Source organism: Erythrolamprus reginae, chromosome 2 (genome assembly GCF_031021105.1).
Source record: "Erythrolamprus reginae isolate rEryReg1 chromosome 2, rEryReg1.hap1, whole genome shotgun sequence".
NCBI lineage: Eukaryota > Metazoa > Chordata > Lepidosauria > Squamata > Dipsadidae > Erythrolamprus > Erythrolamprus reginae.
The window spans coordinates 219,884,090-219,911,818 of record NC_091951.1 but is presented as its reverse complement, the minus strand read 5'-3'; the positions used below and the strand labels follow the sequence as shown (position 1 = coordinate 219,911,818).

Sequence of the window (27,729 nt, the reverse complement as noted above, 5' to 3'; positions counted from 1 at the left end):
CTCTAGTCCAGTTCTCTGGCCAGTCCTGAATCCATTATTACAGCAATATTGGCTGCAGATTAATAATATCATTTATTAAAAACAGAATAAAATCCCATAAAAGGAATGCTGACAAAACCAAAAGCTAATTATAACAAAGCTCTGATTACATGTTCATTTATTGGGTGGAGGCAAAATTTCAGGTCTGGTAGCAGTCAGAGGTGGCAATCATAGTCCTGGATTCCATTCTCCCCAAGGTGCTCTTGATAGTAATATTTTTGGGGAAATACTGGAAATCTGAATAGAGGACAACTACATTTCTTCCCCTAGTTTTTGATTATGAAAAACATTTCAGGTGGCTGCACCTGGGTTTGGAGCTCAGGGGTCTGAGGTGACAGATTACAGATGAAACTCAAAAAATTAAAGTATCGTGCAAAAGTTCATTTATTTCAGTAATGCAACTTAAAAGGTGAAACATAATATATGAGAGAGACTCATTACATGCAAAGCAAGATAGTTCAAGCCGTGTTTTGAGATGGAGGATTTGGGGTTTTCATGAGCTGTACCCCATAATCATCACAATTAAAACCAATCACAGCTTGAGCTATCTTGCCTTGCATGTTATGAGTCTCTCTCATATATTACGTTCCACCTTTTAAGTTGCATTACTGAAATAAATGAACTTTTGCACGATATTCTAATTTTTTGAGTTTCACCTGTATTTCATCTTCTTTACTGTTCCTCACAATGTTAGCCAAACAAAGCCAGTGTTATCACTGCCAGTTTCACAGCCTTGCAAAAGACAGCTTTGCACATGGTATTATGATGACCCTTGGAAATAGAAAAAAAAATACAGTACTATTTTACGTAGTTGCATTCCCTTACAATTATTTTATATGTTCAGTTCCAGAGGCAAATATATTTTATGGCTTTTCTGTTTTTCTGCAGTGCTTTCAACAACATCCTGAGCAACATTGGCCATATGTTGCTTGGTGTCCTTTTCCTGTTGATTGTGTTGTGCAGAGACCTTCTCCATCGGCGTTCCTTGGAAAGGAAAGACATCTGTGCAATGGTATACTCCCTATTTTCTTCCTGGGTTAAGGTGACATTGTGGACACTGGTATAAAGTGCCTCTTTTTCTGGTTCTTACAATGGCAGTGGAGCCAAGGATTTTGATAAAGGAAATTACTCTTTCTGTTATGATAAATACTATGCCTTTGGGCAGACTGCCATCTCATGATTTTACAAAGCTTTTGTTCTAATAACCAAGATGAATTTAAAACAGGGGTCTTCAACCTTGGCAACTTTAAGACTTATTTATTTTATTTATTGGTTTTGTCAAGTATGTATTGGTAGTAGTGTTGGGCGAACCCAACAATGTTCGGGTTCAGGTTCGGCACCCGAACCCGAACTTTTGCCGAACTTTTGAGTTTGGTGCTCGCGAAAGCGCCAGGAAGCTCTGCCGCCCAGCTATAACCTTCCAGAACAGTCGGGGCGTTTCCCGGCGCTCTCCCGAACCCGAACCCAAACCTGAACTTTTGCCGAACTTCCGGGTTCGACGTTCCAGAGACCGCCGAGAAGCACCCCGGCTGTTTCTGAAGGTGACAGCTGGGTGGCGGCGCTTCCCAGAACAGCCGGGGAGCTGTCGGCCGGTCGGGAGGCGCAAAAGGAGGTGAGGAATCCCACAAGGCTATTCCAGGGGCGGAGCTTTGATGTCACTGAGATGTCCTTCCTGGAGTCCCCTGTTTCCTCCACTCTTCCAGGATCCTCCATATTTTCCTCATTTGTCTGATCTGTACTTGTTATTCTTTGTATTATATTCTCCAGTTTTAGTTCTATGCAAGTATTTCCTTCATTTCCATACCCTGTTTATTTATAATGTCCTTAATATCCTGATGTATCCATTCCATATCTTTATTTCCACGTTATCATTTTTAATCCAACCAAATTTCAAAGGAAAAATCTGGGGACTTTACCATCTCTTTTCCTTCTTTTGGTTTACTCAGCTTTATTTTTCCAGCAGAAACAAAAGTTCTGAGGGTTACACCCTTATTTATTTCTTTAAAATGGCGCTCCTGCTTCAAGTCAATATTATTCCTCTTTGTTATTTTGTGCTCTCAATTTCATTATTTTGTATTTATAAAACCAGTATGTAGATAGGTATGCAGTAATAAATTTAGTTATATTAATATTTCCTAAACATTTTCTTCAAATTTTTACTATGTTTGACCAGCCGCTAGCATTTGACTTCCATATTTTTTCCTCCTTGTATTTTTGGGGTTATTCTTAAAAAGTAACAATCCTTTGTAGCCCAGATCGCAAACCACTCACTTTTCCTTCCTACTCAGTCTTAGTTTTTCTGTTCTTCTTTCAGCTTTGTGGCAGCCATGTTTGCTGCCACTGCTCTACGCTGTCAGCTAGGGGCTTTCTAGATCAGGGAGGGGAGCTGCGGCTCCCCTCTACCTTCTTGGCAGTCCCCCTTTGCTTCATCCCCTCTACAAGGGGGCTTAGGTCAAATCCAGACCCTTGGACATGGAGCATTTGGAGCCTGCTACGGAGCTTGCAGTCCTGGCTTCTGATGTTGCTGAAAGCAAAATTGGAAGTCACCTTTCATATTTTCCATATGGAAGTAAAAGACCACATTAAGTGGTACTGTTTATATGGTAAACTGTGGTCCACCTTTTTCAGTTGGTTATTTGTTAATAATTTTGGCTGTTTATTGAGTTTTAATTGTTTTATCTATTCATTTAATTAACTGTTTTACTTGTTCTGAATTAACAAACAGGTTGATAAGTTATAATACATTGCTTGGTTCTTCCTCTATCTTCTCTTACCTTCAAGGAATATGGGATCCCTAAGCATTTTGGCCTCTTCTATGCCATGGGTGTTGCTTTAATGATGGAAGGTGTCCTCAGTGCTTGCTACCATGTCTGTCCAAACTACACTAATTTCCAGTTTGGTAAGTGGAGGGTTTTTACAGTCAAGACCTATGAAAGCCTTCTGGCCTTTTGGACAGGTTGGGTTTAGCAGCCTCTCAAGATTTTTTTAAAAAATAAAGAAAACAGTCAAGCAAACAGGATGAGTCACTTTCTAACATTTCATCACTGTATTTAAGTTTGTATGCTATGAACCTGAAGAAACAACTTTTTTGTTTTTTTCTGAAAACTAGTATTACGTGAGATGTTCAGTTGTCATAACAATGTTGGAAAAAGTGCCTTCATTCACAGAACAGACTGTAGCATGAACAAACCCTCTTCGTTTTAGATTTATATATTGGGCAAACACAGCTTATATATGTAATGTTCTTCTAGAGGAGGAGAAGCACAGCTAAACCTTGACTTATAACCATTTTGATGGAATTCCATCATAAATCATGATGGTCATAAGTCAAGGCACCTATGTGACCAGACCTGATTTTTATGGTAGTCTTTAAGCAAGTATGTCAGTCATTAGTTAAATGTGTCAGTAAGTGAACACTGTGGTTATTAAGTGAACCAGTGAATTCCTACGGATGCTTTTTGACAGAAACTGACCAAAGGAGTTCCTTTTAAACTTTTTAAAATATTTTAAATTTATTTGGATTTGTTACGATTGTTATATTTTGCTGTGAGCCGCCCCGAGTCCACGGAGAGGGGCGGCATACAAATCTAAATAATAAATAAATAAGTAAATAAAAAGACCAAAAAACAGCAAACAATTGTTGTAAGTCATAAATGCTGCAACTGGCAATAAAGGTGAGTTGGTTGCTAAGCATCCAAATGCAGCCATATGACATGTATGTGTTGTGTGTGCACATGCGTGCAGCCATCAGAACTCCAGAAACAAGTCATAAATAACGTTTGGTGGGTCTGGTTGTTAAGCGAGGACTACCGATATTTTAAAATTGCTGCCTGCCCTCTTGATTTTAACAGACTAATTAAGTAAGATGCATAAAATTGTGCTGTTACCAATTCTAAAAAAACAATTATAAATACACAAGAACAAGATGTGTTTTTATATAGTATCTAGTTTTCTCCTGCAGTTAAGAGGTTTTAGGGTTCCTCTGCTGACTGTAGGTTTGAAAAATTAGTTCCCCATATCTTTGGTCATTAGTTCCCAAGGTCCTTATGCTACAATCAAAAGGGTTTAGAAGTCTTGCTCTGAAATTGACATTGCAATCTGGAGAATGGGTTTTATTTCATTATTTGGCCTCATTCTAGAAATTTCAGCCCTTTACAACAACAGTTCTTTTAATGATTAACATTATTATGTAGTAGTTGGTCTAGATAGTTATCTCTTAATGTTAACATAAGTAACCACGATAAGAACTGTTCTGTTTTCTCTTCTTTTGGCAGATACCTCTTTCATGTATATGATTGCAGGATTGTGTATGCTAAAGCTATATCAGACTCGTCACCCCGACATCAACGCCAGTGCTTACTCAGCCTATGCATCCTTTGCAGTGGTTATTTGCCTTGCTGTACTTGGAGTGGTAGGATTGTGTCTTATGCTATTGTACATAGAATCATGGGAAAGTAAGGCAGAACTTCTGAAAAACAATCATGAACTTAAACTTTCCATTGATACCAAATAGCAGAAAAACAGCAGCTATGTATGCTCAAGTGGGAGTGTGATGGCTCAGCAAAGAAACTGAGCTTTTCAGCTGGAAAAGCATTGCACAGTGTGAGTGCATGTCACTTGCTCCAGCTCCTGCCCATCTGGCAATTTGAAAGGATGCAAATGTGAGTAGATAAATAGGTACATTGGTGGGAAGGTAACAGTGTTATATGTGCCTCTGCATATACAATTGTTTTGGCCATGTGACCATGGACCAAGTGTTTTTGGACAACCCTGGCTCCCTTGGCTAAGAAACAGAGGTGAGCACTGCCATCTAGAGTCAAACATGTCTAGTGCTTCAACCCCGTCCATTTGAAAATTTGGGGTATCCTTGAAGAATATCTAGAAGCTGTAGCTGGTGCAGAATGTGGCTGCATGAATAGTTCTAGGCACCCCAAGAATTATGGGTGTAACTTTTAAAGCCCTTCAAGACCAAGTTACCTGAAAATCGTCTTATCCCAATTATATCAACCTTCCCACTTGATCAAGCATAGTGATATGTTATCCATGCTATGGATGCATTAGTTAAAGAATTCTTATTGGCAAGGTCTAGGAAGAGAGTATTGCCTTCCATTGTCCCTGCTCTATCTTGCCCCCAAAGGCAAAGCTGGCCCTACTCTCCAAGCCTTCCAAAAGACCATGAAGTTTTGCCAACTGACATGGGAATCAAAAAATGGTATACAACCTTAGAGGTGGTTGGTGGCAGGAGAGTGATTCCTCTTCCATTTAACTTACTTTTTAACCTTGTTCTTACCTCTTTGTCATTTGGTTTTAATTCTGATTTCACTGTATCTTTTACATGTTTTTATGACTTTTTGGTTACAAACTGCTCAGAGTTACTTAAATAATAAGATGGGCACTTCCTAAATTGGATAAATATATAAAATGAAAGAGAGAACTATGTATTATTAAATAACAATGCCAGAAATTATTATAGAAAGCATTGTAAGTATCACAGCCTAGAGAGACTGCTTTTCTCAGAATCTAGGTTCAGTCCCGGATTTAATGAAATTATCAAATCAGTAAGTAAGAACAGTTTTAAAAAGTAAAAATAATAAACCATAATAATAAACTCACTATTGCAACTCAAATACAACTTATTGTCTTAATAAAATAATCAAAAGTTGCATTTATATTTAGTTTGCATTTAGATTTTTGGAAATGCAATTTGATTACAGTAAATTAAATTAAATTACATTAAAATATAAATCAGACAATTATCTATTCCCCTCCCTATTCTACAGCTGCATTATTAAATTACTACTAGATTTTACTGATTACTATAATAATTGATTTATTGGTATGACTTACCAATCCTTCCTGATCACCAAACCTAGTTTAAGTTGGAAAAGGTTCACTATAAAGTATTTAATTTTATTACATTTGAAATACAGTATGTGTGTCTGATATTGGAATAATTATTTATTTATTCCTTCTAAGGTTTTTGGGAAAAATGTGTGGTTTTGGGTTCTCTTCTCCATCATCCATGTTGTGGCCTCTCTTGGTCTTAGCACCCAGATTTACTACATGGGTCGTTTTAAGATAGGTAAGTTTTACTTGGAAGTAAATTTAATTATAATCGAATTATTTTAGGATTTTAGCCCAAACACTGTTGAATTGCAGATACAATAGAGTTTTAAATTTTGAAGAGTCTGCTGCAGAAGCAATATACTTAGCCAGGCTGGTGCTCCTGTCCTTGTTCTAGGGCAAACACATCGAGACCTGAGCTGCCCTCCCTCTATAAATACTGGTGGGTGGGTGTGGTGTGCTGGCTCAGCAGCTGCAAGCTGTGTTGAAACTTCCTGGTGAGTCAGTGGGGTAACACCTGGGGTCATTGATGTAATTGATGTATGCTGATTAGTTAGAATGGTATCATTATGCTTTGTACATGACATCAAAATGCAATTTTTGTTGTCCTCAACTATAATTCATCTTATCTGTCTCAAAGTCCAATACTTGTTTAGGTAACCAGGTTATTTTTTTTTTGGCAAAGTAGTGCTGTAGATACATATACATATTGAGATAAAATGTTTCAGATGCAGACACATATTCTGTGATTGAGAGAAAAATTATGAACTGCTTTTTGCTAATCCATCTTTCCACATAGAAAAACAAGTTTTGGGATGGATTTTATATCTCCATCTGAGCTGCTAGACTGGAATTATTGTCCATTCGTAATGTTAACCTTTAATCTGCAATTCTTCTTAAGTATCTTTCTACTATCTTGACTCCATCCAGTCTTCTTTTGTTGGTGCATTTACCTTGCTGCATAGTGTCCCTATTACTGTTGTAGTTTCTGGCATAGTGACTATTTAGTAGCTAACTACTAAAACCCTGGAGGTCCATTATGAAGAGAAAGTGAACTGAGTAAGTAGCTGAAGTGCAGAGGTCAGAGTCAGAAGTGAAAAGGGAAAGAGATGAAAGCCTTTAGAACATATGTCTAACCAATAGAAAGCATTTACATAGAGACCTGCAAAGTAAGTCTTTTTGGCAGCAAAAGAAAAATTCCTAACTACCTCTATATCTACTACCTCTAATTAATAGATTATAAATTCAGAAAGCCAATGTATTCAAACAGACAGGATATGAGAATGAGCTTTACTTTTTCTTACTGTTTTTTTCCTTCGATGGATTACATTTGTTTCTTAATCTTGGCAACTTTAAGATGTATGTACTTCAGCTCCCAGGATTCTACTGCCAGCAAGGTTGAGAAATAGGACAAATAATCCATGTTGATATTTTTATGCATTACTTAATACTGATTGCATATGTATTTTTTTGTGTTGTGTACTGAAAGCAACAGTTACTTTTCAGCAGGTAGTGCTTCTCACAGGGAGCATAGAGGTGATAATTGTGCATGTATGTACATTTTGGTTGGCAAACATTTGAAGACATCTCCTAGCTTCCTTACACTCCCTTGCTGTGTCAATATATTATTCTCACAAGCATCCCCCTCCTTTTCTTTTCTGCTTCACTTGGAGCCAGATGTCTCTGATCCAGGTAACTAGCATTTGTGGTTAAACCTTCCCCCTCTGGACTAAGCAAAAAGGGACTTGCGCAGCAAGACTAAGACGCATACTCATTTTTCTGGATTTTTCTGGATTCAAGTCAATAGCTTGAATCCCCAATGCTTTCTGAATAGATATTGTAAAACAAACCGGATGGCATAACTACTCTGTTATTTCTCAAGAATGCTGTTTGTTGGAGATGGTATAAATGGGCACCTTTCAGCAAGCTTATTGGTAGATTGTTTTAATAAAATGCTTCCATAGGGCCTGATTTAAAAAAAACATCCTACCCCAAAAAAAAGTATGGTAGGGAAGCTGAGTCATATAGAATGATGGTATCTCTAGTTAAACATTGAAAAGACCTGAGAAAATAAAAGGTCAAAGTTACTTCCTTGCAGGGACTTGGAGCATGGCATAGTAAAGACACAACCAGCTAACATAACCATCTATTTTGAGATTTGGGTAATGGTAGCAACGATTCTTAGAGGGAAAGATAGCTTTCAGATACACATGTTCTTAGTTTGTAAAACTTTTATGTACAGTATTAAAGCAAATATCTGTTTGCATTCAAAAATGAATTGGGACTTATTGAAACATTTCCATTCTCCCAGTCTTGGTCAAGATTCTAGCAGCTCTGTTTTGATAAAACTGTAGTTTCCCACTGTGTGGATTATGATATCTGATATTCCATATTATCTATGTCAACATTTGTGTATCAGCCAGAGCTGGTAGAAAGCAGTTCAGATCTCAGAATTTGTCTTCAAGAGATAAGTTGCACTGAAATTTTAAGAGAAATGAGCGATTTACAGGAAGCGCTAGAATTAACTTTCTTTTTCTATTTCTCCAGCCTCAGAGAGTGTTAAAGACCAGGTTGATAGTATGATAATTTTAGGTGGGATTGAAATGTTACTTAGAAGCACCCTACTTCTAAATTTAGATGATTAAGGGGTGAAATGAGTAAACACATTATTGCAAAAGTTTGCCATGTAGCAAACAAATTGGGAAAACCTATATTCCTTGAAAGTTGATATTTTTGCTGTTAATTTTTGGCGACATATTCTGGAAGTGCTCTGGAAGCTATAAAAGGAATGTTAGGCCTATAACTGTGATTGTGAACCTATGGCATGCATGCCACGGGGGGCACACAGAGCCATATCTGAGGGCATGCGAGGCATTGCCCTATGTCAGTTCCAGCATGCTGCCCAGCTAATTTTGGGCCTTCAGGAAGGCTGGGGGGGGTTGTTTTCGCCCTCCCCAGGCTTTAGGAAAGCCTCCGGAATCTGTGGATGGTGAAAAATGGACCCAAGCAGATTACTAGAACAAACTTCTGGTAGGCCTGTTGAGCCATTTTTCACCATCCAGAGGATTCAGGAAAGCCTCCTGAATGTTTCTAAACTTCTGGTAAGCTCGTTGGGCCATTTTTCGCCTCCACAGCCTGTGATTACCATTCATAATTGAGATTACAATAAACTCCTACAAAAATCCATTCTTAAGTACCTCAAAATTTCCTAGCTTACAGCTGCCTAATAATAATATGAAAAGTGATATTTTTATCACTAGTGTTAAAATAATTGGTAGTCAAGGATCCTTATAAATTATAATAAATTCAGATTTATAAATCCTTATAAATCTAATAAATTCAAGTCAATTCAATTTGTCCTTTTCTGAAAATCAAACATTTTTCAATAGATTCCAATCTATTTTGTGCCAACACTTGCTTATTAGGCCTAGTTTATACTGTAGATTTGCTTCAATATGATCTTTGTTGTTTTCTGCCATAGACCTTGGGATTTTTCGACGTATAGCTATAGTATTGTACACAGATTATATACAACAATGCAGCAGACCAATGTACATGGTAAGTACTTCCTTCAATCCTTTGAAGCTATCTCTGATGTATTATGAAAACGTTTATAGTTTAAATGAACAGAATGGTATTATTTGCCACTGCAATAGTAATCTATTTTCTGAAATTACAGTACTTTGACTAGACAAATTACAGATGAATTCCACTTGGAATTCTTTTTCTTGGCCTTGTATGAGGATGTGCCTGCTCAGAATCACTACCGGAATCTTTCTCTGCTTGACAAGATTCTTAGTGGAGACCTACTCTCCTCTATGCACACGGATAGTCCTCAAAATCTAATCCTTCATACAGTGACCATATGAAGTTCAGCTGCTGAACAATTGGTACTTACACCCAGTCCCTGAAGTTATGATCACTGCATATCACATCACATGCTATATGAATATATGGCAGACGTCCACCCTTACAACATCAAAGGCACTTCACTTTCTCCACCTACCTTTCTCCTTCAACTCTGCTCTTTTGGTCTCCCTACACAGTGGCACTTCCTCAACTGGGGTAGTGGCATTGGGGCTGATGTAGAAGCCTGGGGCCTTCAGCAGTCTACTGGTGCCAGCAATCCTGGGCTCTCTTTCAACCCAATTTCCACTGCCACCAAGAAGTGTTGCATGGCCCATGCCATACCCAGTCATCCAGTGCCATAGCACCAAGTTTTAGGTGCTCCATTCCGCTTAACCTGCTGGCCTGCTCCCTGGCACTCCACTAATCAAGTCAGCCTACCAACCATTTCACCCTTTGCTTTGTTTGTCCTGTCAGTTTTGCCATTCACAACTGACTTTTTCCATCTTCCTCCTGCTACTGACAAGGTATGCCCAGCCAGGCTCTATGGGAGGTAGCTGCTGACCATACATTCATGGGAATGGCTAAATGTTAGCTGTGCTTCCATTCAAAGTCCAGGAAAGAAAGACCCCAACTCCATGTTGATAGAGATGAGTACTTTTACTAGACATGAACTGATAGTGACCAAATGAAAGGAAGATCTGAGCCAAAAGGCATGTAAATGCATATACAAATAATCCCAAACCCCTCCCCTCATAACCCCCATAGGGAAATCATCCAATCCCAATTTCCCAAGATATCAGGTGGGTGCATCAGCCGTTTGGGCTTCCACGTCTGGTCCGTCAAAGCCATTGATCTTGAGCAGGATGTAAACATGTCCATGTAGCTTGGCAGTACAAGATGAGAACTTTCCTCCCTAGGCCCCTAATCAAACACAAGCAGAGACATATCCAGTGCAGCTTCCTCCCCAACCCCACTCCCAAATACATAATCATCCCTCCACCCCCTGTTTCTGTGGCAGCCAAAGCAAGCAGGCAAACGCTAACAGTATTTGAAGAATGGTAGACCCTATTTGTAGAATGGCCGATGAAGCCTTGGGAAGAAGATCTGACAGTAATTGCCTCATATAGGTCCAGACATATAGGTCCTCAGCAGCAATGGAAGGAAGACTGAAATTCAGTTAAAAAGATATATCCCCTTGTTCTCCTTGAATAATTATTATGTGTTCTGCCTGACGGGCCGGTTGAGCAGCAAGGAAATACAAAACACACACAGAGACTGGAGGCTTCTGAAACACAAAATATATATTGCTTTACAAATAGGCTGAGAGCCGCAATGACGGCAGAAGAATGTCTGTTTATTACCAAAAGGTCGGGGTTAACTGCTAAGCCGATAAGGAATCCCTCAAACCCCCCAAGGTTTGTAAAGAATGCCTCCAAACTGGGCTGCAGCAAAGCTACTCATTTTATTGTTCAAGAGCTACAATCTTTCAAAACACAAGTGTCCAAAAACTGGTTTGTTTTCCAAAGATGCAAGATGTTGTTTTAGAGACAAAACTTCAGGTCTGTTTCTTGTTCTCTGTTAACCATGAACGATAACTCCTGCGAAGAACCTCCCACAAAACCTCCCCTTTTAAGCCTGCTGCAGCATTCCCTTATTACTCCCAGCTGTGATTTAAGATCTTCTGCGACTGCACAGCTGCTCCTGTCATCCCATAATTCTATGCCCCCGGAGGTTGAGAATGGGGTCATTAATCACCCCATCCTCATCCGACCCAGATGAGGTTCTAACTGGGGGTTCCACAGGCACCGCAGGGGCCTCCACCTCTACCTCTCCAGCACCTTCAGCTTCCATCTCTCCTTCCCCCTCACTGTCTGAACCCTCTGAGAGCCACATAGGTTTCCGATGCTCCGATGGTCCTGGCTCATCCGGTTCAAAATCTGTTACCAGAGGAGCTGGCCATGAGCCAACCACAACATTATGTAATTAAGTTACTGAATGGTAGATTTTGGTTTAACATATCCTAACAGAGATAGTAACTTCCCCTTAAGTGTTTTGAAGACTGGGAAAACATTTCTTAGATATCTTTTAATCTGGATTCAGGATGGGAGTCAATGGACTAGAGAGCTCTGATTTTTTATAAATTTTTGTAGTCAAGTTCCTGCATTAAGATTAATTTCAGCATCCAGATGACCAAACTACTCTGGATAATGGAGGGTGATCTGTGTTTGCATGTAATGCAAGTTCTAAATCAGTGATTTTATACCTTTTTTGAGCCGTGGCACATTTTTTACATTTACAAAATCCTGGGGCACACCACCAACCAAAATGATACAAAATGACACTCTAACACAGTATATGTTATACATATGGTGTCAGCTGGGTGCAGGGGCCTTGGTTCTGTCTGTTTTGATGGTGTATATAGAGATTTCAGCTCTTTAAGAAGATGACCGTTCAGGAGGCCATATACAAAATAGATAACATTGTGATGCATTGTATATCACCCACTGTGGGGGCCTTTTATAAAAAGAAAAAGATCAAATATCTATATACACCATCAGGATAGACATAACCAGATGAGGCTGAGGCTGAGGTTTCATCTAGTGGTGGCAACATTTACCTCCAGTCCTGACCAGGATTAGAAATCGGGACCACGGGGAGGAGTAGCAGCTTCAACTACTCACCGCACCCACCCAATGACAAGTGCGCAGCAGCCCGAGCAGGGACCTTCCTAAGTGTGGATGAGAGGCGGCCTGCTATTGGTTCATCACTGGATGAAATTCCTTCTGTGTTCAATCACACTTGGCCAATAAAGAATTCTATTCTATTCCATTCCATTCCATTCTATTCCATTCTATCCAGCCCTCCAATCCATCCTACAAAAGCAGCATTGCCCTCCACTCCCTTCGCCTTTTGCCCAGCGGCCAGCCTGGCGTTCTTCTTTTTCCTCCCCATTGCACCCCAGGCAAACTAGCGCTGGTCTTCCTCCTCTAGCTCCGACATACACCACGCCTGGCTAAGAGGGCAGCGGGTCTCCGAGGAAGAAGTAGCCTCTCCTTCCGTCTGCAGTCCCCTCAATTGTTGTCCCCCCCCCCGATCCACAGCCGCCCAATACGACATGCCTGAGACTCACGCAGGGATGAGAGAATCACAAGTAGGAGCAGCATGGGGAAGCAGGCTGTGGGCGCCACACCCTGCCGCGAATTGCCACTGCCCGAAGCCACCACTAAAGCCGCCGCTGCTGCCAACGCTGCTGCCATTTTCCTACTTCCATCTCCTTTTCCTCCCATTGTTCCATCCCCGCCCATGGTTGGAGAGAGGTGGGAAAGCTGAGCGGGACTGCCACGCGCCTATTGAGCTGTGCCCCGTCAATCACGTACACCTCCTGAATTCCATGTCCCCCTTTTCCCGAGGCTTGGCCTTTTGCTTCCCCTTTCTGAAAAGTGGTTGTACATGCCAGCTGCCACTCCCGCTTGAGGGGAGTTGTTAAGAAAGCATGTCCTCACTCTCGCTGGGGGGCTCACACGTGACTTAGGCAGTTTTTGTAGCATTCTCTAATTTCCCCAAGGTACACCTGACCATGTCTCATGGCACACTAGTGTGCCGTGGCACACTGGTTGAAAAACACTGTTCTAAATGATCAGACTGCTCTAAAGTAATGATGCTAAAGTAAATGCAAATGTATATCAAATACAGTGGTACCTTTACTTAAGAACGTAATTTGTTCCGTGACCAGGTTCTTAAGTAGAAATGTTTGTAAGTAGAAGCAATTTTTCCCCATAGGAATCAATGTAAAAGCAAATAATGCATGCAAACCTATTAGGAAAGAAATAAAAGCTCGGAATTTGGGTGGGAGGAGGAGGAGGAAGAAGAGGAGGAGGATAGTCGCTGCCAAAGGAAGAAGGTGAGGTGAGGGGAATAAAAAAAATCCAAAACTTTTGGGGAACCTCCTGCTCCTTTGACCAAAAGGCAGCTGCTGCTACTGCTACCTGCTTCCTCTTCCTTCCCATGGTGAAGGGCTCACCTCTTCTCTCGCTCGCTCACTCGTTTTGTAGCGGGCACTTTTCCTTCACTGTGGTGACTCCTCGGTTTGGCTGAAGCTGAGTTCATTCGGCCAGGTCGAAGCACCCCCTTTTGCCTTTCTGTTCCCAGATGCTCCGGGAGGCAACCTTGCGCCGGGTGTGTGGGAGGCAATGCGAGGGAGTCACCACAGCGAAGTGGTTTATTCCTTCTCCAAGTGCCCAGAGAAAGGAAAAGGTTTCGTTTGCTCTGGGCTGCCCAGAGTGAAGGGAGCGTTTCTTTTGCTGAAGAGACGGAGTAACGACTCGGACACCAGAGCTGGATTTAAACTTGGGTCATTTTTATTATAATAAATTTGCATAATTTATTAATTAAATTAGCATAAATTAGCATAATTTGCATAATCAACATACTTAACTATGACCCGGAACCAAATGGACCTGCAGGGTCAAACAAACACTTCCGGGGCGGAAATGACGTAAAAGGTCAACATTCCTGGGCAACTATGGGCGTAATCGATGCTGGTCCAGGTGAGGGACCTCTCCCTCACCTGAGACCCTGCCATACACTCGCATGAGGGGGGTCCCGCCGGCTCACCCCTACCCTGGGACTTCAATAGCGGGACCCAAAGACAGGTTCCCCCCAAGTGCGCAGGTAGCACCCACCATGGTCTTGGAGAGAACCTGTCAATCATCCCCAAAGATGCCCAAGGGAGAACGCGCAGTTGCTGAAACCACCCAGATTTCCGCCCCTAACCTGCCACGGAGCGGGGGTCAGATCTCTATCTTGGCCCCCCGACTCCCCCCTCTATCTGCGCCAGCTCACGCAGAGACCTCTGCAGGTCCTGTAAGAAAATGGCGTTCCCCTGTTCTGACAGGTGAACGCCATCGGCCCGGTAAAGCCACGGCCGATCTACAGTGATGAGGGGATGGGCAACTACAATCCCCCCTAATTCTTTGACAGTCTTTCCCACGGCCTTATTCACCCTACGTCTAACCCGGTGGATGGCCCTAAGGGAAATGGCGTCCCTCCAAACGATCCTTGGAAGGATCTCTGACCACACCACTTGCGTGGTGGGCCACAACGTGCGAAGCCGCCGCAGGTCTTCGCGCGCCTGGACGATCAACGGTAGACCGCCAAGCAGGCATAGGTCATTGCCACCAAGGTGCAAGACCAGCCATCTGGGTGCGGCTATGGGCTGCCGACCACCCAGTCCCATCTGGGCGCGACCCTGGGTAGCCGCCCGCCCAGCAGCGCCGGGTACCGCCCTGAGAGGCTGCGTACCCAGCAGCGTCGGTAGGAGGCCCTCCCACCGCATACCCCTCCGGCCCATCCAAACAACATTGACCCACCGTCCCAACGACAGCTGGGTCCCGATGGCACTTCTGGCAGCTGAGCGGCCGGCCCAGAAGACCATGCTGTGGCCACACAGCAGCGCCGTCGGTTTCTGCCTGGACTGGGAACCTGGAAGAGGACACACACAGAGAGGTTACCTAGCCTAAACCCTGCCCCGGATCCTCAGCGGGCCTAACATAACCCAAATATGCCGCTGACCGCCAGCGGCCGATCTCCTGAATCCGTTGGGCCGGGAGACCAGAAAGTGCCGCGCTAGTGGCGGCGCCAATACGGAACGAATGCGTTCCATAACCGGCGGGATCCATGCCTACCTGAGACATAGCCTTAGACACTATCGCCCAGAATTGATACCGGGTCAGGGGGGAACCATCCTGGTGTATAAAAAGGTACCCATGCCCTGACCCCCGCAAAACACAAAATTGCTGCAAAGCAGCCACCGGGCAAACAGACTTATCGGTGGCTGCACTAAGTTCAAGTCTAACCCCTCTGTGTAACTGATCTGTCTTGGAGTGTCTCACCAAAAGGGAGACACCCCCCTGTCTAAAGGACAGATCAGCAAGCTGGAAGGCGCGAAGCGACAAGTCAGACTGCGAGGAGGCCATTGCCTCGCTGACCCTGAGGGCCCCGAAAAACATAACGCAAGTCGCTGCCCTGAACAGCCGAGCCTCGTAAGGAGAGGCGCACAGCCTGCCAAACGTCTGATTAATCAGAGACAGCTGCTGAACCGTCAGGGCCCGACGAGCGTCAGCGGGAAACCCCTGTCGCTCCCTCACCCAACCTTCCAGCATCCTCCGGATGCGAAAATCACCCGAAAAATCACCAAACCCCCCCGCCTTGGACAGAAAGGCGAGGCCGGCTAACCTAGCCCTGATAGTCCTCACTGAAAGGCCACGCCCCTTCAGCAGGACACAGAATTCAGCTAGGTGCTCAACCGGGGCAGGCCAGCAATGGGGGTAACCCTTACCCAGCCTGAAATCCCCAAACTCCTTACCTGCACGCTGATAAGCTCGCAGGGTACTAGGAGCTACCGATAAGGCGATCGCCCTGGAGGCCTCATCTCTCCAGCTCTCGAGAGCCCGCCCAGGCTCCACAGGTGGGCTGGAAACACCTCCGGCGACTCTCGGGCCCACGGGGCCAGGGTCCGAAACCTGGACAACTGACCACGGGACAAGGCGTCAGCCACCCCGTTATCTAAACCAGGGACGTGCCTAGCCAAAAACAAGGCGTTCAAAGACAAGGACCTGTGCACAAAATGGCGGACAAGCCGCATCACCCTGTCACTCTTAGAGGACAGGGCGTTCACAACATGGACAACCGCTAGATTGTCACACCAAAAATGCACAGTCTTATCCCTGAACTGCTCCCCCCAGAGCTCTAAGGCCACTATCAAGGGGAAAAGCTCCAAAAAGGTTAAGTCCTTAACCAATGAACAGGCACTCCATTCCGGAGGCCATGCCGACCAGCACCACTGGTCACCTAACACTACCCCAAAACCGCAAGTCCCTGCGGCGTCGGAACACAGCTGCAGCTCCGCTTCCAAAAGAAGCTCCTGCCGCCAAAACGACAACCCGTTAAAACGTTCCAAAAACTCCCGCCACACGCAGAGGTCAGCCCTGACCCCTGCACATAAGCGGGTACGATGGTGGGGCAAACTCAGCCCCTTCATCGCATCATACAACCGGCGAGAAAAAGCCCTACCGGGCACCACTACCCGACAGGCAAAATTAAGAATCCCAGCCAACTCCTGGAGCTGCCGAAGAGTAACCTTCCTGCAGCCCAGGACCGCCTCAAGTTTGGACCTGATCTTAATCAACTTATCCAGGGGCAATCTGGAAGATTGCTCCACTGAATCCAATTCAATACCCAGGAAGGTAATCCTGGTGGCAGGGCCTTCGGTCTTCTCGGAGGCTAAAGGCACCCCCAATTGAGCACAAAGGGCTTCGAAGTCCCGCATCAAAGCAAAGCATTGCTCAGATTGCGCAGGCCCGGCCACCAAGAAATCATCAAGGTAATGAACGACAGACCCCAGGCCACTCCGCCTCCTGAGCACCCACTCGAGGAAGGTACTAAAGCTCTCAAAAAGGGAGCAGGAAATAGAGCAGCCCATCGGCAATGCCCTATCCACATAAAACCCACCTTCGAAATGGAAGCCCAGCAGCTCGAAGTCGCCTGGGTGAATGGGGAGGAGCCGAAATGCCGACTTAATGTCGCATTTACCCATAAGGGCTCCCACCCCACACTCCCTAACCATAGCCACGGCCGCATCAAAGGATGCGTACCGGACGGAACAAAGCTCGTCAGGAATGAAGTCATTCACTGACTCCCCTTTTGGAAAAGACAAATGGTGAATCAACCTAAATTCACCACTCGCCTTTTTGGGGACCACACCTAAGGGGGACACACGAAGATTCGGAAAGGGCGGCTCCGGGAAGGGCCCAAGGACCCTGCCCTCAGCCACCTCCTTTCGAATCTTAGCCCGTACAATGTCTTCATGCCCGACAACCGACCTGAGGTTGTCGGACATGAAGGCCCTCCTAATACCCACATAAGGGATCCTAAATCCCTCAGAGAAGCCCCTCAAGAGCAACTCGGCTCTCGGGCGAGGGTGGTAGTCGATCAACCAACCCTCTAGCACAGAAACATTAATTGGGCTGGGCCCCTTTTCCCCCAGCTGGTGGGGGAGGTTTTCCTGGACCCCCGCCCTTCTTCTCCGCCCCCTTCTTGGGGCGGGGACAGACTGAAGCTGCATGGGACCCCCCACAATTCCCGCAGGCATGCTTGTATTTACAAAAGGGACGAAAACACGCCCCTTTTGCAGCAAACTCATGACAAGCGGGCGAGGCCCCCTTGCCAGCCACACCAGGAGTCGCCTTGGCCGGCGAAGCCGCGCCGGGCTCCTCCTCCATAAAGTGCCCACTATCCGTGCGCTCACACCCTTCCTTCCCGGACATATGCGTGGCCCGGAACCACAGGTCCGGGACCACCATATCCCACGGCAAGTTGGGCTCCACAGACATCCTCATGCGGAAACCCTTATCATAATGGCGCCAGATGGTGCCCTTATATTCAAAATGGGCCCTGGCGATTAAGTCTATATACTTAAACATGGCAGAGGCCATAGCCGGCTGCCGTTGGATCACTACCGACCCATAGGTAAGAAAGGCATACAGCCATGAGCTGAAGCATTTCGTTACCTTGGTCTTCTTCGTTTTCTCCCCCGGGACGATCTCCTTCTCCTGTTTGGGAACCTCCCGGTTCAACAGCGAAAAGAGATCCACGTACTCGCCCCGCCAAATAGCCTCCTTGACCGACGGGTGAAGGTGGCAACCTAGAGGGGTGGATGGAAGCCCGCACGGTATGGCCCCCGCTTTAATACAAGCGAAGGGGTCCCATACCGAGTTGGCCGCCACACCAAAAACACCCGCCCCATGGGGATAGGGGAAAACCGGGAGCGGGGGCATGACAGGAGGGGCCGGAGGAACCCACCCCCCTGCCCCGGACACCGCTGGTGTCCCCACAGGACCCGTCCCAGACACCGTAGCAGCGCTGGCCGCCGGCGGCCCCGGAGGAGGTACCGGCGGAGCCCACACCTGCCCACAGGTGCCCGCGGGGGACCCCAAAAAGCTGGACCCACTCCCGACCCCCGCCGGGGGAAAACCCGGGGCGGGGGGAGGAAGAAAAGACAGGGATGTGTTGTGTGGTGCAGCCTCACCTGCCCCGTACGGGGTTGAAGACATCCACGGGGGGCCCAATGCTGCGGGGCCCGGGAAAGCCGCCATCGGCCCTGCCGGAGCCTGCCGTCCGAACGGAGCCGGCTGCCCAGCCTGGGCCGCCGCCGGCTCCCTCCCCAACGCTGCGGGCACTTGGTTGCTGGCCGCTCCGGGGACTGCACCGCTCCTCCACTGCTCGAGCTCATCGAGCCTCTCCAACACCCTGGCCCAAGACAAAGCAGGAGAAATATCAGTTTGAGGGGCAGGAGGCAACGAGACCACCCCCCCCTGGTCAGGGACCACCCCCGCAGTCCCCTCCCTGCTGGCCCGGGCCCGGGCAGAAGGCCTAAGGGCCCTTCTGGGTCGCACCGCTGGCGGAGCCATCGGAGTAGAGGCAGGCCTCTTCTTAGGAGCCATCACCCTGCTCCTTGTATGCAATGAGCCAATAAAACTAGGCCACAACCCACCGCCCGGGTGGCAGGCCCAACTCCCCCAACGCAGGGCCCAACCTAGAGCCTAAGCCCCAGCAACCCTTCACCCCCTTTATTGGGAATAATGCTAATGATAGATATATGACACAGTATTAATTGATTGATATCCCCCAAATGGCAAGCCTCCCTGCGCAGGCAGGCCTCAAAGGCCTGTAATCCAACCTCCCAAGACCGGGGGCCCAGACAAAACGCCCCCCAGCACGCCCTCCTCCCAGCCGGGAGGAGGTTACCAGTCCCCCTCGGGCCCGAGGGGGATCCTGCAGACTGCAGCCACGCGAAGAGAGGATAAGGCCACACGTCGTCCTGCTAGGAGAAGAGCCAGATAACCTCGTTGCGCAACGAGCACAGCACTTTTCGCCCCCTCGGCAGGCCACAAAATGGCGGCCGCGACACGAGGGAGACCCAAAATGGCGGCCGAGCAGCACCCAAGAAGTGTCTGCTCAGGCACCAGGTCCGGGCGAAAAGGCTCTCTTCCCGGCCTGCTGTCCCTTAAATAGGGCCAGCAGGCCCCGCCCGGGCCCGACGTCATGCCCAGCCACGTGGGCAGGGCATTCTCGGCCGAAATCTCGCCTCGCGAGATTTCGGCCGAAACCAAGATGGCGGCCGCCATCGGGAGGGCCCGAGTCTGCCGGCCCTCCAGCAAAAGCGCCGGGAAGCCGGTGAGTCGGCCGGCGATATTCTCTGGTCGCTGGCAGAGGTTTATTCCCTCTCCAAGTGCCCAGAAAAAGGAAAATGCTCCGTTCGCTCTGGACTGCCAAAGCCTCCTTAAGTGCCAATGAAAGCTCCTCTGGCAGCCCAGAAAAGCCCAAGATGGCCGGGATTAAAGGGGGAATGGCAGGAAACTGACCAAGCCTTCGTGCCACTCTCAAATTTCCTGGTAAATTTTTCTGGGCTCTAGTTCTTAAGTAGAAAATGGTTCTTAAGAAGAGGCAAAAAAAAATCTTGAACATCTGGTTCATATCTAGAAAAGTTCTTAAGTAGAGGTGTTCTTAAATAGAGGTACCACTGTGTACAACTTCACACCACAAGCATTAGCATTAGAGCCACCCATGCTATGCAGCATATTGGGCAGCAAGGACACTCCAGCATTTTTGGTCTTAGGTGAGTGCTTCAGACCTTCCTGTATGGTGTCTTTAAGTCTTCCATGAATATTCTTCACCATGTATTTCAAAGAGGTCCTCTTGGTTGTTTGGAATGGGGAAGGGAGGAGTGTCCATCTCATTGCCATCTTTTGAGACTTGATTGTTCTCCATGTGGAGTGTATGACCTGCAAACTGCATATTTCTGCATGTGACAATGATATGTAGTTTGTAGGAGAAACCATATTGCTTCATTAGTAATATGATCAAAATAGTGAATCTTTAGGATTCAGCAAAGGCATCTGAAGGTAAATCTTCCAACTTCCTCAAGTCACTGTGATCCAAATGTGATTCCCTGTATGTGTGCAGTAGAATTCACATACATGATCTTCGATTTCTTATCGCTTATCCCGAGCCAAGGCAGTCATCACTTGTAGTTTCATCTTGTTTTTCCTCATGTAAGGCAATATCATCTGCAAAATCCAGGCTGCTAAGATGGTTTTGGTCAACATAATGAATGCCTTCCCTATGTGGGATTTTTATTGCATAACACAGTCGATAACCACAAGGAAGAGGAGTGATGATAAAATACAGTTGTGTCCAATAGTAGTAATTTCAAAGAAGTCCACATGGCCATTTTCAGTCTTAATGCAACAACCTGATAGTAGGTATACTGTAAATCTTTACAGGTAGTAATGAAGACAGTTGGTAAGTCATATAAATGTAGGATCTGCCAGAGAGATTTTGGCAGATACTGTCAAATGCTTTCTTAAAATCAATAATGTTGATGGCCAGTGGCTGTCGATATTCAGTGCACTGTTCCATATTTCATAAGGTGAAGATTTGTTCACAGCAGAACCTTCCACACCAAAATCCAGCTTATTCTTCTCTCAGACATTTGTATGTGGCACTTTGCAGCTGCCTAAGGAGAACTGTACAAAAAGCCTTTTCGGGCACTGAGAAGAGCATTCTGCCCCACCTGGTGCCTTCTTACCCTTGATCCTTGGAGCTGTTCCTACAAAAAGATATTGACAAAATTGAACGGGTCCAAAGACGGGCTACAAGAATGGTGGAAGGTCTTAAGCATAAAACGTATCAGGAAAGACTTAATGAACTCAATCTGTATAGTCTGGAGGACAGAAGGAAAAGGGGGGACATGATCGAAACATTTAAATATGTTAAAGGGTTAAATAAGGTCCAGGAGGGAAGTGTTTTTAATAGGAAAGTGAACACAAGAACAAGGGGACACAATCTGAAGTTAGTTGGGGGAAAGATCAAAAGCAACATGAGGAAATATTATTTTACTGAAAGAGTAGTAGATCCTTGGAACAAACTTCCAGAAGACGTGGTAGATAAATCCACAGTAACTGAATTTAAACATGCCTGGGATAAACATATATCCATCCTAAGATAAAATACAGAAAATAGTATAAGGGCAGACTAGATGGACCATGAGGTCTTTTTCTGCCGTCAGACTTCTATGTTTCTATGTTTCTATGTTTCCTTATTCCAGTCAGTTCATTACCAATGTAATAAAGTGTCTGTTGCTTCTTGGCCTTAGTGCCTTTCCAGCCATTCTTTCTTGTCTTCCCAGCAATTTATCTTTCACCATCTGGTTGAACTCTATACATTTCCAGTTTGATTTTTTTTGCATTTAATCAACATAAGTACTGTATGGTGTTAATTATTTCTTGTTGAAAGTATTGGGATAAAACAAAAAAAATGTTGCTATGATTTGATTTCAATTGTTCATTTTTTATTTTTTTTTTCTTCCCTAGGACAGAATGATTTTACTTGTTGTTGGGAATCTGGTTAATTGGTCTTTGTAAGTAGCAAATGAATGCTTATATGTTTGTAGATTTATTTTGTATAATCAAGATTTTATATAATGCAAGTTTCTGTTGGAGAAACACTGCCTCTGAAATAGTGCTGCCTGCTATTTTTTTCAAGTTGGACAAATTATCTAATATTTAACTATTTCTTCCCATTGCTTGTTCCCCTGGAAATTCCAGAATTCTTAATGTTATGATTGCAGCATAGGAGCCAGACTTCATTAGGGAATTAACTTGGTAGCTATTTGAATACATACTATTTCCTTTCTTTCCCATTCCCCCTATAATCCAGCTTCAACTTTGATTTAGATTTCTGGGTCACTGCACACCTAGGGAATGTATGTGTCTGTTGTTCGGAGAGAGTTGCATTGTTATTGCATTTATACTTCTATGAATATTAATCTGGACACTCAAAAAACAATGTGCCTTGCCTTTTGCCTACCCCCCAATAGGAAATTACTTCACCCAATCAGTATCTAGGACACACACCTCCATGCATCACATATAGTTGAGATTTGCAATCTACAACCTACATTTACCCATTAACTCCTTCATAGTGTAAGTATATGTTGACAACTATGCACAGTTGTGGGCAAATCCTAATCAAGGTTGCCATCCCCAGCAGGGACTCATTGCCTCTGCTTGAATAAGTTTTGTGACTCTGACTTAAACTTTATTTAGACTTGCTTCTACAATTGCTGGGAGTCATTGTCAAAACCATTTTATTTCTGGAGCCATTTTTAATATATAGTTATTATGTTTTATCAATGGGAATAAAATATAAAACAGGAAAAATATATCCAACAGTAATACAACAACAACAACAATAATAAAAACATACCAAGGCTGTAAATACTTGAGCCATACCTGTCATTAGATACACAGTTGGCATAGTGAACTGGACTCAAGCAGAGCTGGACAACTTGGGACAGGAAAACCAGAAAATTAATGACGATCCATCACCCCCACAGTGACATCCCCACAGTGACGTTAACAGGCTCTATTTACCAAGGAAAATAGGTGGCCGAAGGCTTTTGCAAGTGAAGCAGACAGTGGAAAAAGAGAAGCATGTATTAGGTGACTATGTAAAAGAGAGCAAAGAGTCAGCATTGATAGAGGTCAAAAATAGGAAGCTCTTCAAGGTGAAGCAAACTAAGGATCAGTACAGGAAAACTGTAACAGTGACGGATGGACAGTTGATGGCACAAAGCATTGCATGGCCAGTTCTTGGAGAAGATTGAAGGCAAAGTGGATAAAGAAAAGACCTGGTCATGGCTTACAAGTGGAACACTCAAAAAGGAGACAGAAGGACCAACACTGGCTGCACAAGAACAAGCCATTATAATGAATGCTATCAAAGCCAGAATTGAAAAATCAACAGACGATCCAAAGCGCAGACTCTCTAAAGAAGCAGATGAAACAATCAATCACATACACAGCTGCTGCAAAAAGATCACACAGACTGACTACAAGCATAGACACAATGCTGTGGCACAGATGATCCACTGGAACATGTGCCAGAACTATCATCTACCAGTGGCAAAGAACTGGTGGGATCATAAGCCTGAAAAAGTGGTTGAAAATGAGCAAGCAAAACTAATGTGGGACTTCCAACTTCAGACTGACCAAATTTTGAAACATAATACACCAGACATCATGATTGTGGGGAAAAAGAAAGTATGGATCATCAGCATCTCAATCCCTTGAGACAGCAGAATTGAGGAGAAGCAGCTAGAGAAATTTGCAAAATACGAAGATCTGAAAATTGAGCTGCAACGACTCTGGCATAAGCCAGTGAAAGTGGTTCCAGCGGTCCTTGGCACACTGGACGCAAAGCCAAAGGATCTCAGCGGACATTTGAAAACCATTGGAATTGACAAAATCTCCAACTGTCCAACATTTCTAGGGCCATAATACGCCACTATATCACGCAGCCCTAGGTGATTGGGAAGCACGCGACTGGCAATGAAATACGAAATCCAGCATAGTGATATCCTCTCCTGTGTTGTAAGAATAATAGTAATAATAGTAATAATAGTAATAGTAATCATGATGATGATGATGATGTGTAGAAAAAAGAAAAAAATGATCCAAACATCCAACATTAAACAACAACAACAAATCTACCCTGGCTAGATGTTGGGGGGAAAAACCAACTTGATAAATTATCCCCTAACATAATGGGTCTGCAAATAGTTATAATAGAAACATAGAAGATTGATGGCAGAAAAAGACCTCATGGTCCATCTAATCTGCGCTTATACTATTTCCTGTATTTTATCTTAGGATGGATATACGGAGAGGGGCGGCATACAAATCTAATTAATAATAATAATAATAATAATAATAATAATAATAATAATAATAATAAATGTTTATCCCAGGCATGTTTAAATTCAGTTACTGTGGATTTACCAACCAAGTCTGCTGGAAGTTTGTTCCAAGCATCTACTACTTTTATAATCTTATAAAAGTTATAAACTTATGAAAGTTATAAACTTTCTCATCCTTATTTAACAAGAAAAATATATTATATAAACAAATATTTCATATGAGGAGGATTCTAGGTAATAGTGCAATAGGCCCAACATCTAATATATATAAAAAGTTAAAATGTTAGCTCAAATATTATACTAGTCTTTAAATTCCTCTGTTAAACATCTGTTATTGTATTTAACATGAAGAATGTCCACAGTTCCCAGTCTCTTATAAAGCTGCCTAGTCCATTATCTCTAATCAAGGCAATTAATGTTGCCATTTCTGCTAATTCAGACAATTTTTAAAATCCATTCTTCAACAGTCTCCTTTTCTTTCCAGTGCAGCAAGTACAATCCTTGCAGTGGTCACCATGTAAAGAAATACGGTCTCAAATAGTTTTTTTATTGATTTATCCATAATACCTAAAAGAAAAGCTTCAGGTTTTATTAATATTTGTTTCTTAAGTATTTTCTGCATTATCATTATAATGTTTAAACCTGTCATAAAGAAAACCTTCACTTACTGATTGTTGTCTTTAGAACAAGATAACATTTCTAGGGCCATTTTTAATTAAACTAGTGGATTTATGGGAAGAAGTTTTATGGCAAGAAGTTTTGACAAATGGGTGATCTTTGTTTGGTTTTCAGGTAGATCCATATGCTTTACAACTATAATTAAAACAATTCATTACAACCATCTTGGATTACATTGCCTTTATTCTTCTCTCTTAGTGCAATTTTTGGACTAGTATATCGGCCAAGAGATTTTGCTTCTTACATGCTGGGCATTTTTATCTGCAATCTTTTGCTATATCTTGCATTTTATGTCATCATGAAGGTCAGTGGTTCTTGTTACTTGTTAATGTTTTTTTATTTTGCCAATCTTAGAACGCTTTGAAGGGGGAATTAGATCATTGTATGTAGAATATGTTTGTTCAGTGCTCATCTTTCAGCTATGCCCTTCAAAAGTTGACTACAAGTTTTTAAGCCTTTGGATAAGAGACCTCAGGGAATATTATTAATTTATGATGAAGTTATTGTTAAAAGAACAAGACTATATATTTTGAATAATTAGAGTATACACGATCTATCCGAACTTTGAAAAACACAAATCAATTATTATATTAAGTTAAATACAGGTATTAACTACATTCCACAACCTCAAACTTAAAGGGGAAAACACAATTTATCAAAGTTAGCAATTATCCTCAGGCTCCTTATATGGAAACACCAGGTGAAAAGAAGGAAGAGAAAAGCTCTATACTTCCAGGCATAAACTGCTGTAAACTTGCACATGGGGTGGGCTGCTGCCTGGATAGGGGGGAACGCAGTGGGGTAGCAAAAATGGAGCTCCACCCCAGAGCATCCAATTTTGCACTGAAAGATGTTGGAAGAAAATGCAAGGTGTCCTCTTTGGGCAGCCTCTGTGTTCTTCCCGAAAGTGTTTAAAAACCCCAAAGCCGGCGATTCTGCTACAAACAAAAGTGTCTAGGAAAAGTATAAGGAGATAAGATCTAGAATTAATTCTATGTGATCTGGGTTTCTGCCTCCCTTCCTTTACGAATGTCTATAATATTCTCTAGAACAGAGGTCTTCATAGCTGGCTGGAGAATTCTGTGAGTTGAAATTCACAAGTCTTAAAGTTGCCAAGTTTGGGGAGCCCTGCTGTAGAAAATAAATGAATAATGCTTGAAACCTATTGTTTTGCCAGAAACCTTAAGTTTGTTTGATAGGCTGCAGGAAGGAAGGTTAAAACTGTTATGTGGAATGGAGCATTTTGGATATTTACTTAGGCTGTGAAAGTAGCAAGGAACACTTTAGATTGTTGTCTTTGAGTAAGTGATTATTTTGTGAGTGGCCATTTTATTCAGGCTTTCAAAAGTGAGATGTTTCTGTCATTTCACTGTTCTATAGCTGCTCACTTCTAGGATGTGGGTCAATTCGATGACCTGCTTGTTTTGAGTCCATTGATATGGGTATTGTTTTGAGGTTCTTGGAAAATCATTGGTCGAGTCACATGAGCGACAAACCATTCCCACCTGGTCACATGACCATCAAGCCACACCCACAAAATAAGCCACGCCCATCGTGTGGCAATAAATTTTTTGATAGTCCTTCACTGCCTGCACATTTCAGATTTCTAATGCTAAGAACATGGTAATGTGGAAGAATTTCAGGCAGATTTCTTTTCCTTTCAGCCAGAGCTGCAATTAGGCTGGCTTGAAAAGAAAGCTCTTCAAAGTTAGAGAAAGCTAGACAGGCTTGAAGAGAAAATGCTAGCTTTTCTTAAAAAAAAAAGAAAAAAGAATAATTCTCCCTTTTATGTGCATCTGGTAGGAAATGCCCACACCTCGCCTTTCGTAAGCTCCTTAAAAACCACCACTGTCATCAGGCATGGAGGAATTGAGATATTCCCTTCCCCCTAGGCCTATACAATTTATGCATGGTATGTTTGTGTGTATGTCTTTTAATTATTTTAAATATTAGATTTGCTATATGTTGTTCATTATTGTTGTTAGCCGCCCCGAGTCTACGGAGAGGGGCGGCATACAAATCTAATAAATAAATAAAAGAAATAAAGAAATATATACTTTTTGTCTTTCCAGCTGCGCAGTTCAGAGAAGCTATTGCCTTTCCCCCTCTTTTGTATTGTGGCCACAGCTGTGGTTTGGGCTGCAGCTCTTTATTTCTTTTTCCAGAACCCCAGTAGTTGGGAGGTAGGTTCCTTCCTTTTTTCTTGTGTCTGTTGCCTCTTCAAGGGTATTTGAAGTGTGTGTTAAAAGATTACGCAAAAGAAAGGAGTCAAAGAAGCATTAGAGAACATATGGACAAAATTTCAGAATCAAAATTATTTCAATTTAATCTTATGCAAAAATCTATAGAATATTAATAGAAAATTAATGTGATAACCTTTAACTTATTTTTGAATCTGAGTCATATAGAGACACGTTATTCCATTTTTCTTCTTCCCTTTTAAAATAATATAAATACATTTCAAAAACCTATTAAAGCCGCCCCGAGTTTTCGGAGCGGGG

General features: G+C 43.6%; 1 protein-coding gene across 3 annotated transcripts in view; it reads left to right on the top strand.

The window, feature by feature from the left end:
- SIDT1 (SID1 transmembrane family member 1) overlaps positions 1-27,729 on the top strand; it is an 82,273-nt gene that overhangs the window by 47,283 nt on the left and 7,261 nt on the right. For 2 of the 3 annotated variants that reach the window (XM_070741927.1, XM_070741925.1), the window contains 8 exons: positions 928-1,051; positions 2,821-2,938; positions 4,314-4,450; positions 6,016-6,121; positions 9,365-9,441; positions 22,164-22,210; positions 25,427-25,532; positions 27,301-27,411. In XM_070741927.1, the coding sequence (XP_070598028.1) occupies positions 928-1,051; positions 2,821-2,938; positions 4,314-4,450; positions 6,016-6,121; positions 9,365-9,441; positions 22,164-22,210; positions 25,427-25,532; positions 27,301-27,411 (826 nt within the window). The remainder of the gene's footprint in view (positions 1-927; positions 1,052-2,820; positions 2,939-4,313; positions 4,451-6,015; positions 6,122-9,364; positions 9,442-22,163; positions 22,211-25,426; positions 25,533-27,300; positions 27,412-27,729) is intronic. The other variant, XM_070741926.1, reaches the window with a different exon arrangement.